Source organism: Ruditapes philippinarum, unplaced genomic scaffold, assembly GCF_026571515.1.
Source record: "Ruditapes philippinarum isolate M1 unplaced genomic scaffold, ASM2657151v2 ctg983_1_1_1_1, whole genome shotgun sequence".
In the NCBI taxonomy this organism is placed as follows: domain Eukaryota; kingdom Metazoa; phylum Mollusca; class Bivalvia; order Venerida; family Veneridae; genus Ruditapes; species Ruditapes philippinarum.
The window spans coordinates 191,501-209,059 of NW_026855502.1; the positions used below are offsets into that span (position 1 = coordinate 191,501).

The 17,559-nt window shown below is 30.4% G+C and overlaps 1 protein-coding gene across 1 annotated transcript in view; it reads right to left on the minus strand.

Annotated features, from left to right (window-relative positions):
- The window catches only part of LOC132743564 (uncharacterized), a 111,937-nt gene that overhangs the window by 53,802 nt on the left and 40,576 nt on the right, over nt 1-17,559 (minus strand). The window contains exon 7 of the mRNA XM_060732093.1: nt 11,083-12,559. Coding sequence (XP_060588076.1) covers nt 11,083-12,559 — 1,477 coding nt within the window. The remainder of the gene's footprint in view (nt 1-11,082; nt 12,560-17,559) is intronic.

A 17,559-nucleotide genomic window follows, 5' to 3' on the forward strand; every position in this document is an offset into this window, starting at 1 on the left:
AATATGAGAAATGAATATGAAAGTGGGTGAAACTTATATATATATGTTTAGGACTACATTTTCAGATGATTCTCTTTTGCAATGAGTCTTCAGCTATTCAATTATCATCAGAAATTATCTGGCTATGTTTTTTTCTTTTCAAGACGTTTTAATGGCTGTGATAAATTGTGTATTGAATTCGACCGCTTCATGAACCTATAAATAATCAATGCATGACTGCGCTCCATACAATTGCATCTGCATGGCAAATAGGTGTATTCGTAAACAACTTTTATTCTTCCAAGAAAAACTAAATAAAAAGGTTATTTTTTCGTGAAATATAGAATATGTTTGCACTTAACATGATAAAATTCTATATATTTCACTCGCCTTTCTGGCTCGTGAAATATATGGAATTTCATCATGTTTTGTGAAAATATATATGAAATAATTCATTCAACCGAAAAAATTTCCTCTGATTATTTAACATTCTATACAGATATTTACACAGAAATTTATGTAATAAGCATATCTTTATAAACAAATTCCAATAAAAAATCCATTCAAATCTTTAAAGTTGCATGTCTCCAGATGATGCTAAAACATTTCAATAAAATCTAATTTGAAAATATTGTACTAGGATTTAAAATAAAGTAAAAATATATAGGATTAAATTTATAATTTACATGTTTTGTATGATTAATGACTTATTTTAATACAGAATGTTACATCAACATACTTCTTCGTTACTAGCTTACATGTAAGGAGGGTCATTATAACATAGTTCTTTTTGGTAATTTACATTAATTATAGGCACTGTTTGCAATGTGGCAATTACTTTTTTCACTTCACAATATTTAACTTTTAAATACAATTTTAAAATTTTCATGAAAAAAAGCATGAAATCTAAAAGTAACTGCTTGAAATGCATGCTATTCGTATCATATCTATCCATTATAGATACCATGTACAATTAAGAAAAAAAACGTGCAATTTGATATTGCTATTGTTCAGAAGTGCATTATGTATTGTCAATAATACTCAAGTCTGCTAATATTGTTATCAAATTTATCTCAAAATTGTACAATATTCTAAAGTACTCCTTATCTATGAATCATGCAGCTTTAATGTGACATCACTCCACAAACAATGACTATTTACAAATAAAATAAAACATACACTAGCTAAAAATAAATCAATGGTAACTCAAATATACAGTTTAATGAAATAATACTGTATGCTGGAAACGTTTTCATTGGATAAGCATGACGTTTATATATTCCTCTCTGTCAATTAATGAACTATTTATTTCTCTGTAATAAAGGAATTTTGCTGTATTATAAATTCATTATAAGATTACTTATAGGTTATATAGCCATATTTAAACAGTTATTTAATCTTCACCTATCAGCTCAGGTTATATGTGCAAACAGCCGTAACAATTCAGAATCTTTATAACTAAAAATATACTCTGCAAATGCATATTACCATTAATTGTTTCAAAGCAAAGGGAGAAAGATAGCAATATTATTATTTAGTTATAAAGACAAATAACATGTTATATGGCCATGCATGAAATGTTGTTTGTTATATAACCATCATTTGGTGACTCGGGTTAAATACTTTAAGCTTGTTATACTGGGCAATATAACCTGTCAAAATCCTTTTGAATTATAATGTATCTTCATATACATGTACATAATTTCCGTGTATCACAAAAATAAAAACAATTTACGTGAATGTTTGTTCAGAAAACTAAATTATTACAAAGAAGAGCGAAACTGTAAAAAAAAATATGTAAATATCATACACACTTCAAAATCTTTTTACAAAACAAAACATTTGTAATTAACAAAATATGATAAACACTATCAACAAGGAAAGGTGGCGTTCAATAAACGCAACTGCCATACGCAGCAAACACTGCGCTATACTAAAAAGGCACATTATGCCTCAGAAAATAAATATTCTCCAGAAAAGTCAAGCATTTCTTAAATAATGTTTTAATAATGTTTCAAGAGCATGTTAGATGTTTAACAAGTGAAAATAGCACTGAACCTGCAGTAATGTGTATTAAAGGTAACAAATTGTAAACAAGAAATGTCGAACGACATATATGCCCCCTTTTCTAGCCCTTGACTCATATTATTGGTAATTTTGTTATAGAAACTTTCCATAAATGGGTACATGGAAATGTTCAATTATGAAAAAAAAAGAAGACTTTGTGATAAATAGTTTGCAAGATAATGAGACATTTAAGGCCCCTGTGACCTTGACCTTTGAACTAGTGACACAAAACCAATTGGGGTTATCTAATTGTTATGACCAATCAATATTAGAAATATGATACTTTTCTGTCAATCAATTACTGATTAACCTTTTACCCCATGAGTATATTGCGAAAAATGGCCGTTTTCATTGAAAAGACTCCTGTAACAAGTTAAAACTGCTATGAAACCATGAAAAATGCTTCAATACTGATGAAACTTGGCACAAATGTTGACTACACCATAGCCTCTGTAACAGCATGCTCAATCGTAAATTTCCTGGGGAACCGCGCTGAAAAAGTGGTCACTTTTTTAAAAACATTTCTCAAACGAAAACCAGTGTTTGGGGCCTAAATAGGGCATTTTGTCACTGTGTGAGGCCTCAAAAAGGGGGGGGGGTTGGCAAAAAGCCGTCGAAACACGCTTATATGAGGGAAAAGGTTAAATAAAATTGATACTTTTGGTTTAAAAATGATAAAATTAGCAAAGAATATAAACATTAAAATGGGCATGTCTAAAACTATACCGGCGGTAACCGTCGCTACTTGATGAACTTTATTTATTTTGTTAATTTATGATGGTTTTTATGAGGGCTTTTATTTGAACAAATTTGGTTGACACTCACAAGAAGATATTTCATGCTTAGTATCTAAACTTTAGCTCTTAAGTTTTTTAAAAGAAGATTTTTTAAGATTTTACTATAAATATATAAGAAAAATCAATGACCCCTGGGGCGGGCCAATTTTTACCCAAGGGCCCTTATTTGAACAAACTTGGTAGACACCCATTAAATGATGTTTCGTGCAAAATATCTTTGCTCTAGCTCTTTGGGGTTTATAAAAGAAGTTTTTAAAGTTTTTACTATATACATAAAGGGAAAAGCAATGATCCCCTGGGCCGCGGCCAATTTTTATTTAAACAAACTTGGTAGACACCCACTAGAAGATGTGTCGTGCTTTATATCTAAGCTCTAGCTATTTGGGTTTTCAAAAAGAAGATTTTTTACGTTTTTACTATATACAAATAAGGAAAATCAATGGCCCCCTGGGGCGGGGCCAATTTTTTCCTCAGGGTTTTTATTTGAACAAACTTGGTAGACACCCACTAGAAGATGTTTCATGCTTTAATATCTAAAATCTAGCTATTTGGGTTTTAAAAGAAGATTTTTAAGTTTTTACTATATACAAATAAGGAAATCAATGACCCCCAGGGCGGGGCAATTTTGACCCCAGGGAATTTATTTTAACCGGACGGACGACGAACGGATGGACGCCGGACGAAATGTGATCACAAAAGCCTACCATATCACTTTGTGACAGGTGAGCTACAAAGTCAAAGCCATACAATATATATTCAAAGTTTGAAGTTTATACCTTATTAATTGGAAAAAGGAACTGATGGTAAAAAAAACACGATGACTTTAATTTGAAATATGTATACCGACGTAATTGAACCCAATGCTGGGATGATTAGGACTAGGACAACTCTTAATATTATAAGTTTGTTCAGTAATTTAGCTAAAGATCAACAGAAAACTGAGCATGCATGCAGTATGCATTGATATACAGTACTCATATTTTAATGCAATGACAGACATTCATCATAGGGAAATCATGTATCATGTAAAAAGGTGAAATATGGATACAGTTTACTTGCCGTATCAATTTGTCACTGAAATTAAGTATCATAACAATATCGATAGAATCATCGATATGCTTTTGACTGAATAAATAACTGATCTTCAACAAGGGCCTCCTAATCCCTTCTGGAATCGAAGGAATGATGCAATTTGTCTTTGCATATTTTCATTCGGAGTATATCCAAGATTCTATTTTACATTATGCATATATGTTTGTGCAGCATGTATGTCCCCTACCGGTAGCCAATAAATCATGTTGGAAGGTCATTTCCACATTGAATTTTGACCTAGTGACCATATACTGACATATGTATAAAGCAAAACATATATTCTCCCTTCTTTGAAGACAAGCATTATTTAGGTTATGTGTTAATGAGGAACACCTATGTAGTTTTTAAGTCTTTAGAGTCCTTGACCTTTGACCCAGCAATTTGAAACACAATACAGGTAATCTACTTGGCAAGACCAATTCACCTGTAGAGTTTGAGGGCTGAGAGCTCATGGATTGCTATATAATTGGTTTGAAACTGTTTTGATATACAACGTAAAACTGACATTAACCCTTTATCCAAACATCAATATGAATCATATAAAAACCCAGACCAATGCACCTGGGAAGTTTATAGCAAAGGGCCAATTAGTTGTCAAGTAATTGGTCAGAAACTTTTTTGACATACAAGATTATGCCATCTTGACCTTTGATGATGATCCCTGTCCCTAAAATCAATTGAAATCATCTACTGACCAAGACCAATGCAGCGATGAAAATTTAAGGCGAAGGACCCATTTGATTTCAAACTATTGGATGTAAACGATTTTGACTTTCAATGTGACCTGGAACTTTGACACAAAAACAATTAGGGTGTCATATACAGGTCATAAACTAATATCCATACCAAGTTTGAAGTTTCTAAAGTTATTGACTGGGAACGGCTTTGACTATGGCAGACTGACAGAAGAACCAATCAAGACAAGTGTGATGCAATAAGTCACTTAGTGCAATATACCCCCACTTCATCTAAGGGGGCATAACTATGATAATTTACAGTTAATTAGGCTGTCCATCAAAAAAGATATTTGAAAAGTCTTACCAAGACAAAATGAAATACATCTTTACAAATTGATCTACGTTTTGTGGTAAATAGGTATCAAAATATCCTTTTGTAAATATGAGTCGGACATATTTGAAACAATGAAAAGAAATTCTGACTTTTTCATCGCAAACACATATAAATAAACAAGAGGCACTCAAAGGTTGTAATGTCCAAGTATGAAGACATTCCATAAAGAAGCAAGAGCTACCGTTAGGACAGCAAGCTCGATTATTTTCAGTGCTTGATTGTAAAAGAGCTTAGATAATTGATGCAAAATTATATTTTTATTTTAAAGTTTAAAACGGGCCAAACATTTTTCAAATCCATGCCTTGGAGAGTGACCTATTATGCTCTCAAACATGAGTATAAAATTTCAACTTGTTTCAAAGCCATATGTCAGTGGACTTCACATATAGATTTGAGGTGGTATACAAACTTTAATGTAAATTTTAAGTCGAAAAAGTGTCATAATTCTGTTGAAATGCTTGAAAGAGTTACTTCATCCTGTCTACAGGTTGAGGCATGATGGTGAACAAGTCTTCAAAGTTTAAAAACCATATGTCAATGGACTTTGAAAATATTTAAGGTGGTATGCAAACTTGTCATAATGATTGATAGAGTTACCTCCTCCTGTTTACATATTGGGGACATAAAGGTGCATAAGAGAACAAAGTTTCAAAAACCATATGTCAATAAACATTGCAAATATTTGAGTTGGTACGCAAATTTTAATGTAAATTTAAATGTAAGTCGAAAAAGGGGCATAATTCTGTTGAAATGCTTGAAAGATTTATCTCCTGTTGTCGACAGGTTAGGGACATAATGGCAAACAAGTCTACAAAGTTTAAAAGCCATATGTCAACGGACTTCGAAAATATTTGAGGTGATACGCAAATTTTAATGTAAATTCTAAGTCAAAAAAGGGGAATAGTCCTGTCGAAATGCTTGAAATAGTTACCTTCTCCTGTCTACAGGTTGGGGGTATGATGGCAAAAAGTCTGCAAAGTTTCAAAGCCATACATGTATGTCAACAGACTTTTAAAATATTTGAGGTGGTAAGCAAATTTTAACGTATAATCTAAGCAGAAAGAGGGACATAATTCTGTCAAAATGCTTTAAAGTGTTATCTCCTCCTGTCTACAGGTTAAGGGCTTGATGGTGAACAAGTCTGCAAAGTTTTAAAGCCATATATCAACAGACTTTTAAAATATTTCAGAGGGTGAGCAAATTCTAACGTAAATTCTAAGTAGAAAAAGGGTCATAATTCTGTCAAAATGCTTTGAAGAGTTATCTCCTTCTGTCTACATGTTCAGGGCATAATGGCAACCAAGTCGGCAAAGCTTTAAATCCATATGTCAACAGACTTTTAAAATATTTGAAAGGATAAGCAAATTCTAACGTAAATTCTAAGTCGAAAAAGGGGCATTATTCTGTCAAAATGCTTGAAAGAGTTACCTCCTCCTGTCTACAGGTTAGTGGCATGATGGCAACCAAGTCTACAAAGTTTCAAAGCCATATGTCAATGGACTTTGAAAATATTTCAGGTAGTAGTTATTTAACAAGTGTTCATACATTCATGTGTCTTAATCGACTAAGTTAATTAACCCATTACCAGATATATATGCCTTTCTATGCCTTTTTCACCCCCACCCCTTTTGTTGCCTCAAATGGTGAAAAAAATTTAGGCCCCCAACACTTGTTTTGTTTGAGAATACAGTTCACACTAAACGTTCCACCCTTGTTCACTTCTAGTGCACTAGAGCTGAACTAGAAGAAGAAGCTGCTGTAAGAAAAAAAACTTTGGGAATATATGGCCTATTCATGAATATGAATAAGTAAATTTCAAAATCAGCAGTTTTAACATTTTAGGTGATATTATGTTAAAGCTTAAAATTACTTTTTATTTTTATTTATTGTAATCATAAATGCATTAACCAGTATTAAACTGTAAGTGTAAAATAATACCCCTTAAAATCAAATTTATATAATTATTAAGATTAAATTAAAATATGCTCCGTAATTGATAATCAAATAAGTGTTTTTAAAGCTTTTCTAAATGGCCATGTTTTTCAATTTGAAAATATAAAATTTTGATGTGTGGGGTTTTGACTGGTGGGGTTCCGTTCTACATTCATTTCAATTTTTCTAGTGTATAAATGGGAAAATCAGTGTGATAATTCTGGCCCAATTAATTTAGTTTGTAACAACATACACTTTTTTTTCATAAGCTCAACAAATCAAAGGGAAGGGGTTTTATATTTTGAGCTAAAATATTATTTCTATAATATATTACTTAGAGCAAATTCCTCATGTTCAATATTGAAAGAGAATAATAATACATTGATTTTTAAACAGTCAATATAACTGTGATAATTTAGAAATCAACTGTGAATGCTTGCATATGTTTTAAAGATATAAATAATTAAATATTATCCATCAAAATGAATAAAAATTTGATTAACTTTTATTCATGATTTCATTATTAAAAAATTTAATGTATGAAGGGAATACTTTATTGAAGAGGAAAATGCTCAAGTCATGCTGTGTTATTGGGTTCTTTCTGAGAATGGAATGTTTTCATTATAACCACATACTCTTCCTGCTGATAAGAGGTGCCTCAAGGTAGAATAACAAGAACATTCAATATTTTGCAGATTATAAGTATGGCATTGAAATACCGCTGGGTTTTCTTCAAAATGTATGTTTAGACATTAAGCCTGGGATTCATCAGGCGTTGGCACTTCAGGCTAAGAAGGTCATGGATAGAAAATGACATATTTTTTGCATAGTCAAATATACAAAAAAAATCATAAATGGCATAAAAGCATTAGAAGATATTAATTGTCTCTAAAGGGAATTTTCTAGTATTTCCATTAACGCCGATTTCTTGCCATTCTGCATAATAAAAGAGGCAATTCCTCAATGTTCAAGATTGAAAGAAGATATTAATTCAATTGGTTCTAAGACTATCCATATGACTTGAAACCATGAAAATGCTTGCACACTTTCTAAAGATATAAATAATTAAATTTGTCAATGAAATAAATAAATTGATAACTTTATATATTAAGATTTTATATTAAAATTTATGTTATAAAGGGAATGCTTTTAGTAGGAAAGTCTCAAGTCCTGCTGTGTATAAGCGACTGTTTTCGTTACCCTGGTCTCCTGCTGATAAGAGGGCTTCAGGGTAAATAACAAAAAATGCAGATGTATGCAATATTTATTTAAAATTTCCTGTTTTTAATCAAAAATACACGTAAGCTCGGATAGAAAGATACACTTATCTTCCATCCCAGATGTAAGACATTATTTGATAAATGACTATAATTTTCGTATAATCAAATGTAAAAAAATAATCATAATGGCATTAACGCATGTTAGATATTATTGTCATTATTGTCTTTGAAGTGGAATAGTCTAATCTTATTATAAAAAAATTGGTTTAAAAATCAAATATCCCAAGTTGGTTTAAAAATTTCAGAAAGACCTTTATATCAATTTTTTTCACATTTCTTGCAAAAACTTCAAAAATTAAAAAATTTTCAGCATCTTTTTAAGTTTCTTTAACTGGGAAATTTTTAATTTTTTTTTATTATATATTGACGAATTTTTTCCTTGTCAGTTTTAAAACTTTAGAAGATAATTTTTAAAAAAAATATTTAAATTTCATTATTAAAAATTTTGCCCAAATCCCCTTTTTCAATTTAATGCAGATTTTGTTTTTTTTTAAATAAAATTAATTAACAAAGAAACAGAAACAGAAAAAGAAAAAGATTAAAAAAAGTAAAAAATCATGCTGGGGGTTTTTGGTTTGGTTTTTTAAAATAAATACCCCTGCTGATAGAGAAACTTCCCAGGAAAAACAACAAAAAAGGGAAAATGATAAATATCAGTTTTGGTTTTTTGTAAATTCTTAAATTTTTCTTGGGATGTTTGGGGTTTTAAAAAAATACGGAAATATTATGGGGTTTGTAACGTGTAAAACCAAAAGCTGAAAAAAGCATTTGACATTTTTCTCAAACCCTTTGGGGGAAGTTGCCAAACACTTGAAACAATTTTTATGGAAAAAAAAAAAAATCAACGCAAAAATAGTAATTTTCCCCCTTTGGGGAAGTGTTTTTAAAAAAGTCCCCCCCTAAAATAAAAAATTCCCCCTTGGGGTTTTCCCCGGAAAAATTTAAAGGCCCCCGAGCCCTTTTTGCTTACAACGGCAATTTCCCGTCAACATTTGGCCAAAATTTTGATTAGATAAAATTTTTAAATTTTCGGTTTTTTAGTTTCCCATAGGGAAATTTTAAAATTGTAACGGGAAAAGCCTTTTTTAAATTTAAAAAAATTTCTTCCCTCCGATTTTGGGTTTTTAAAAGGTTTTTTTTTTTTTTCCCTTTAAAATAAAAAAACTACTTTAAAAATGAAAAAATTTTTTTTGGAAAAAAGTTTTTAAATGGAAAATTTTTTTTTAATATATTTTAAAATTTTATAAAATCTTAAAAAAATATAGATCTAATTCAATTTACTATTTTAAAAAAACTTAGATATTGTTTTTAAAAGAAAAATAATAAAAATTTTAAAAATTAAAACCAAAAAAATTTCCCCTTTCCTGTTTAAAAATTTTTCCCCAAAACCTTTAAATTTAAATTTCTATATAAATTTTCCCGGTTTTTAAAAAAAAACCTTTTAATTATTTTTTCCTCTTAAATGTTTTTATTTATTTATTTATTTATTTTTTATTTATTTATTCATATTTTTCTATTTATATATTTTTTTAACAACTGTGGCCCTTTAAATTAAACCCCCCTTTTAAAACCAAAAAATTGTTTTGTAAAATTTAAAGAAACCAAAAAAAGTTAAAACAGTACCCTTTTTTAACGTTTGAAGAAAATCCCCCTTTTGTTTTTTTTAAAAATATCCTTCCCTTTAAAATTTTTTTTATTTTAAAAGGGATTTGAAGTAATTTTCCTTCAAATTTTATTTTACAATGGGGTTTTTCCCTTTTTTTAAATTTTTTAACTTTTGTTTCTTTGTTTGAACCCTTTAAACCCAGGGCGTAAGGGGCTTTTTTCACATTTAAAAAGTTTTTTTTGATTCCCAATAAAATTTTTTTCTAAAACGCTAAAAAATTCTGGGTTTAAAGGTATAATGTTCCCTTTTCATCTCTACTTTTAACTTTTGGCCTTTCCGGCCCCGAAAATTTTCCCCTTGAACCCGTTTGGGTAAAAGTTTTTGCTAAACTTTCCTGCAGATTTTTTCTAAAATTTTAATCCCCAAATTCACCCCGTTTTTAAAAATTCAAAAATATTTACTGACTTTTAAATAACAATGAAACTTTTTTTTCTAAATTATGTTTGTCCCCAAAACCCAAAAATCAAAACCCAAAATACGGTGTTGTTTTTATTTTTTTTGTATTTCCCCCCAGGTAACTTCCCCCAAGAATTTAAATTTTGATAGATTTAATTTTTTGAGGGAACCCTCCCAGTTCAACTTTCAAATCCAAAAGGCGGCCATGTTTTTTACAGGGGTAAAATCCCCCCCAAAAGTTATTTCTTTCAGCTGTTTTTTTGACCCGGAATAAAAAAAAATTTTTAAAAATATTTCCAGTTTTTTTTTTGAGATAACCCCTGAAAACCCTTTAATATATAAAATTTTTTAAGTTTTGACTTTTGCACCCAAATTTTCACTCAGGGTTGTCTTTCCCACATTTTCCCCAAATACCCCACAAAAAAAGTAAAAGCCCCTTCAAACTGGGGAAAAATTTTCCGGGTTATCTCAGCCTTTCCCTTTTTTCCCCGGGGCACCTCGATAGTGGGAAATTTCTTTTAAAAATGACGAAAAATTTTTGAGAGAGAATAAAAACTATAATTTTACGTAAAAATGCTGAAAAAGGTTTCAGTAGATGTTTTTTTTAATTTAAAGTTTATTTTATGTTTGGTTTTTTTTTTTTTTTTTAACAAAGTTTTTTTAACAGCTCATGGTCCCCCGGTTGTACATGTCAATAAAGAAAATCTTTTTAAAACCCCTAAATTGGAAAAATTTTCCCCTTTCAGTTAAATTTCTTGTAAAAAACAAATTTAAAAAATTTTCTGTAAAAGTAATAAATGGCTTGTTGTACATGTACTTGTGACCAAATGTCCTAGTTCTATAGTGACGTGTTTCCTTGTCTTCATTTATCACAGACATCAAATCATTTGAAATTTCACATATCCGGTCAGCGTTCATTTTACTTATAAATTCATAAATTTTTGACATGTCTAGAATGTCTTGAATATTTCTACATTTTTCTACAACAATTTCCTGAGCCTCATTTTCAGAACTTATAAATATTGCAGCAAAGAATTCCTGAACTGTTTTGTGGGAAAATGACATTTTACTAAACTTTTTTGTTAATGTTTTAGATGTACTTTCTGACAACATTCCTGAGTGAAGGGTGAATTTCATCTCGTCTGCTGAGAGATATTTTTTAGCAATTAATCCATCAAATACCAACGTGTTTTCTCTAGTTTTATTGAATAAAGTATAATAAGCTAATTTCCCCAAACACATAAGGAGTGGGTAGTATTTAGTACAGTTTTCATATTCAGCAAAGCATTCAGGGATATCAGAAAGGTCAAACAATTGTTGAAGATCTCCATGCTTCTGAATCGTTCTAGATAAGAGCAGCTCTACTATGTCTATATAGAGTTCACATTTTGAAGTACCTATTTGAACATCGTCACACCATAAACAAATTGTATATATCAAAAGTAGAGGCACAGAAGTAAGTTCATCGTTTTCTCTACTTTCAATTTCTGAAATAAACTCTGTGACATCACTTTGTAATTCATCCTTATTTAGATGAGATTTCAATCTTTGTAATATCCTTTCTGTAAGTGTAACTGCTGAGTCGTAACTTAGTTTTGTAAGTTCTACCTTTTTCCCAATTTGACACGAATTTAGATTCAAAACTCCTAATTTCCATGGTCGCGTAGTTGTCAGTATTGTACACTTTTTACGGTCATTCCTATGAGGGAATGATTGCGGCGATCTGTGACATTCATTTTCGGGGTGAATCCATTCATCTAGTCCATCAAGTATAACGAGGCATTTCTCATTTTTTAAAATTTTAAGGAGAAAATCCTGGGAAGGCTTTTCTTCTAGACCCAAATCTGAAACAATCTTTTCAAATATGAGATCATCTATAGAACATAAATTGTTCGAATCTCGCAGTAAGACCAGAAATAAGAAATCATATCCCTGCATACAATCTATATCATCCTTTTCAAAAGACTGAGTCATGTATTCCTCTGGAAAATGAGCTTGACACCATGTGATCGCCAGATAGTTTGAAAATGCAGTTTTTCCGAGACCAGCGTCAGCAATAACATGTATTTCTTGCTTAGCTTGATTTCCGGTTTTAAGCATCGCCGATAACGATATGACTTGTCTTTTTTCGGCATTTCTCGTCTGTGCTGAGTTTATTAGGTTCAATTCAGGTCTTATGTAGAAAGAAGCCAAAGGCGTGTCATTTTCTTCAAAAAGGGGCGACAGGAAAACTTTACTGTGTCTCGTTTTGTAGAATTCAATCAAACCATCTTTGAGCTCTGAAAAGAGAAATGTAAACTGTTAATAATTCAGGAATATAAAGTAATAAAAAACAGATTATATATAGTTGAAATTTCAACTTTTGTTATTTGTAAAAAAATATGTTAAATTTATCAATGTGAATAGAGTAACAATTTACAGTACTTATGTTACACGCATTCAAAGTGTGTGCCTAATTGATAAATATCCATTTATTTGGTTATGTGCTCTATTCTACATATTTGTACTGAGATAAACGAAAGGGTAGGAATTTAATAACCAGAACTTACATAGAAACTAGACATAGCCGCATCTTTCAAGGAAAGGGACAGTTGCCTTAAAAAGCCCTAACCGTTTAACTGTGTACGTGATGTAAAACCACAACACACACGCAATCATGTCCACAATTTCAATTTGAACTGTATGACACAAGAGAACAATTTTATCCGTTCGTTTGGATATGTGTTCGTCTAAGTACATTTGTACTGAGATAATCGAAAGGGTTATCATGATTTAAATCGCTCACCTGAGAGCCATTGGTAGAAAAGTTTCAAGTTAAAAAGAATAAATGTGCATACGGTTTAAACTTAAAGTCTACAAAAATAGTTTTGAAATAAAACAAACATCTTATCGATTAAAAAAGTAGACTTTTTCAGTAATGAATCTGGCATTTTAAAATTGTGAAAAGACCTTTTATAAATTATGAAGAGGTGTTTTTATGTAAACGACATATCGTGTTTAAGGTACTGAATATTACATTAAATTGACATTTAGCTCATTCTTTTTTTATTTTCAAACTGAGATAAATAATTTTTATATTTCAAAAGATAGTCTATTTTATTGCGATTCAAAATATAATTGATAAACACAAATGCTTAGTATAGAATATAAAAAAACTGTCAAACATATCGATGCCTTGGTGCGAAAGGGTTGTAACTCATAATTTCACCGAAAATGGTTTTATGGTGTTTTTCAATGTAGGAGCAATATACACACATGTTGTAAAAATATTGAACTTGAAAGCTAAAATTAAACTACCAAAAAAGTATATTTGTCCAAAGGTTGTAACTCAAACAGACACATTTTGTTGTTGCGAAACGGTTGTAACTTAAGTTACAACCGTTTCGCACCAACATTTTGATAATATTTTGAATAAATCCTAGTGCAAAACAGTTGTATCTCAATATCTTATATTATATTCTGTGAAATATTTAGTGGATTATTTCTTTCAAACTTATTACTGATTGCTTGTTATTTACATAATTGTTAAGCTTTCATTCCGACATAATACAAGAATTTGAATAACTTACACATTTTTCAAACATAAATCAATTCCAATGCTTGTAAAAGAAACAATATCATAGTACATTGCTATATTTGACTAACAGTACTATTATAGTGATTTTTTTCTGAACATAAAAATTGTTATTGGTATAATGTTGCATTGTTTGCAAAATAGCATGAACAAGTAATGGACCTATTTTGGTTTTACAAAAACGAAATTACTGTAACTCAAAATAAATTTATTATAAACAATTGTCATACAATATTTTATGATTGTATCATATTTTGGAGACTTTTGAAAACATGTCAAAGTTAAATTGCATACCAATACATGCACAGTGCTTTAACTCACTGTCTGTCTGGAGCTTGCTTGTTAACTCTGGTTCATTTTTTCTAGTTTTTACATATTGTGACGACAGGGAAGGAGATGACAGTAGAAAATAGAGAAAAAAACAGAATCCCTAAAGAAAGTCCAACACAACAAAATTGAAAATGTTGCAGGCTCGGTTTGATTGAGCCTGTTCATGGACGGTACTGGAAAGTGCAAGTTACCGTCCACGCCCCCTAGCACCGGCTTATATAAATATAGAAAAGTCATATTCAGATGCTTAAACATTTAGTGCATTTTTCTTGGATGACTTGGAATTTGTTTTCATTTTTGCCTAAGATACAAAAGAGAAAGAACATCAAAACAATCGGCAATCTGATTTATACTCTCATACAAATCCGACAGCCTTGTGTTTCGATGCTTTTTTTATTACTAAAAGTTAAAATAACTTAAAGAAATTATACAATTATTACTCAATTCTTGATTTGGTTTTAAACTTACATGAATTACTTTTATCACTTACATGCATTACTATTGTAATATTTTCATGTCTTGTCCAAAGACAAATCGTATAAATATTGTATCACAAATATCTGCTGATTAGACAAAAGAAAAAGACTTAAAGACTTTCCATTAAACTGCAAGCCAACAGTATGATGTATGGTTGAATTACACAGATAAGCAGGCTACTTGTAGGTCTAGCCTTATACAAGTTACATAGGTCTATTATTTAAGAAATAATATATCACAAACTGTGATTTTATCGCTCAATAAAATCACTGTTTGGAGTCGGATGTGTGGAATTACGAGGGCGTAGCCCGAGTGATAAAATGATGCACATTCAACAAACAGTGATTTTATCAAGTGATTCCAAGTGATTTGCATATATATTATTTTGATTCTAACACGACATCAACAAATAACATTTTAATGCTGCCGTACCTTATATTTATCTAAATTGTGCCTGATTTGTTTTCATACTCATTTTCAGCACATCACATTTTTAGTGGTTACTTTGCGTGTATAATGACTACGTCACATGTCTTAATATAGAATGTCAAACAGTGATTTTATTGCATAGGTTCTTCTATGAAAAATGTGGGTCATGTTAAAATATCAAGTAAAATATGTTATTGACCCTTTGTTTTCTGTTAGATAAAAGTAAATTATCAGATATATTCTATCTGCTATTTAAAATGATTCGTTAAGATATTAATCACTTCCTCAGCTGTATGTGCGTTTGTGTGCACACCTGTGAATTTTATTGGGGTGGGGGATTGCATTTTGTAATTGTTATTATTTGCAGTCCTTATTTTTTTCTCATTTAATTACTCACTGATTTATATAATTATAAACAATGAAATTTGGGACTGTAAAGAGTTGTAAGAATAGCATGAGCTTAGAAGCTTCGAACATCTATATAATATCATACTTTTGGCTTAATAGTAAAGAAGATCCAGGACCTGGATAATGCTTAAATATATAGAATTTGTACACAAAAGCACATCCTAGGAATTATCTAAGTTTTCAAATTAAGAAAAGCCTATGTATAGAATAGATGGAAAATAAAATAAGAGTAAAGATTCTCATTTTCAAAAGGCTTATATTAACAAAAATAAATGTGTCATAGATGGTTTTGTCATTATGTAAGTTCACATTTTGAATTGCGAAAAATTTACCTTTGATTCTTGCAAAAACATACATGTTAATGCATATTTGGTACTTATGATGGGTTTGACAATCTGAACTGTGTGTCACATAGAAAAAATATTATATATAAAGTGAATTTCTATAAAAAAAATCATTTGACTGAAATTATATTTTAAAAACATATAATTTGAAGGGTTTTCACTGAAATATCCAGGCAATATGTTAAATTAGTTCATACTTAACACAACTAAGCTTGGATCTGTCCATTTGACCCATTACATTTATCAGAATTTAAAGCAAAAATTTAGTTACAACCTTTTCGCACCAAATCATTTTTTTGAAATTTTTGATTTTTTTGGTGCGAAAGGGTTTTAACTGAAACTTTATCAATTATCTCTTTATGCTGACAAAATAAAATAACCTTTCCAATACATTATATATCAGTAATTGAATTAAAGCCAAAAAGCAAAATTAAAGAAGAATTTATTAGAATGTAAAAGAATAAATAAGTTTTTTGTCTCCTGAATAATTTCAAAATATTGAGTTACAACCCTTTCGCACCAAGGCATCGATATAAATTGCTACACTTTCTTTATAGAATGAACATTACGGGTATTTATAGATATTCATGCGGGTCACGGATGTTATTGATTACTCAGTGTCTTTTATTTTAAATGTGAAAACACATGTGACAAAATGTAAAGTTATTTCAATTTTACCTGAACACTTCTATTTACTTGTGGATGGTCATGATGTCACTTTAAGAGATTAAGCTTCCTTATATAAACAGTGAAAAACAAAATACCACATATATTTTATGTTAAAGGGGTTTTACATGATATATAACCTGTAATATATGTACTTTTTATGAATATATTAAATTGCTGATACTAAAATTGCACAAGTTGGCCGCTCCTGGTTAGTACACTCCTAGTACTTGCGCAATACCAGTTGTTGACGCAGACAGACAGACAGCTATCGTTCCTCAAAGTTGACCATAAGCAATGTGCCACAGAAAAGCAAGCCCTCAAAATTGGTTTATACAGAATTTATATTAGTTCGATTTACAGAAAGCTTTAAGCTTATAATACAGACATAAGCTTTGAAATCCGTTCCTGGAACCAACCATTAGTGAGCAATGAGTGTAAAATTGTTTCTTGATCAAGGAAACAACCACTTGCCCCTGACAGGGTTTGAACCCATGCGGCTTGTGATTATAAGATTACTAGTCAAACACTGTAACCACTCGGCCGCCACTTATAGTTAATGAAGATATCATTGTTTTGGTCTAATCGTTTTTTTACACATCAACAAAATATATGACGATCAAAACATTAAATGGACAAAAATCTTTACGTGTAATTATAAGTCGTAAACATATTTTGTCTCAATAAATTACTATTATCAATGCAGGTAATTGACCAAATTACAAAAATTGATAAATAAGACAGATTCATCTACAATTATTATACATTTTATCAAAGCAAAGGATGAAACAATATATTTTATAATTAGTCATTTGTCTTCTACACACTACTGGCCATTTAGCAGAATACTTGAAAATAGTGTTCAAGAGATCAACAGTATAAGGACATTCTGACGGTATAAATTTAGCTTAACTCTCAAAACGAAAACTTCAACAAGTTTTGCACCATGACCAACCCAATCGCAGCAGAGAAAATGTTTCAAAAGAAACACCTCAACGGTTTTCTCTAACAAATACAAACACATTAAGGCCTTCAGCGTACCCGTTTGTAT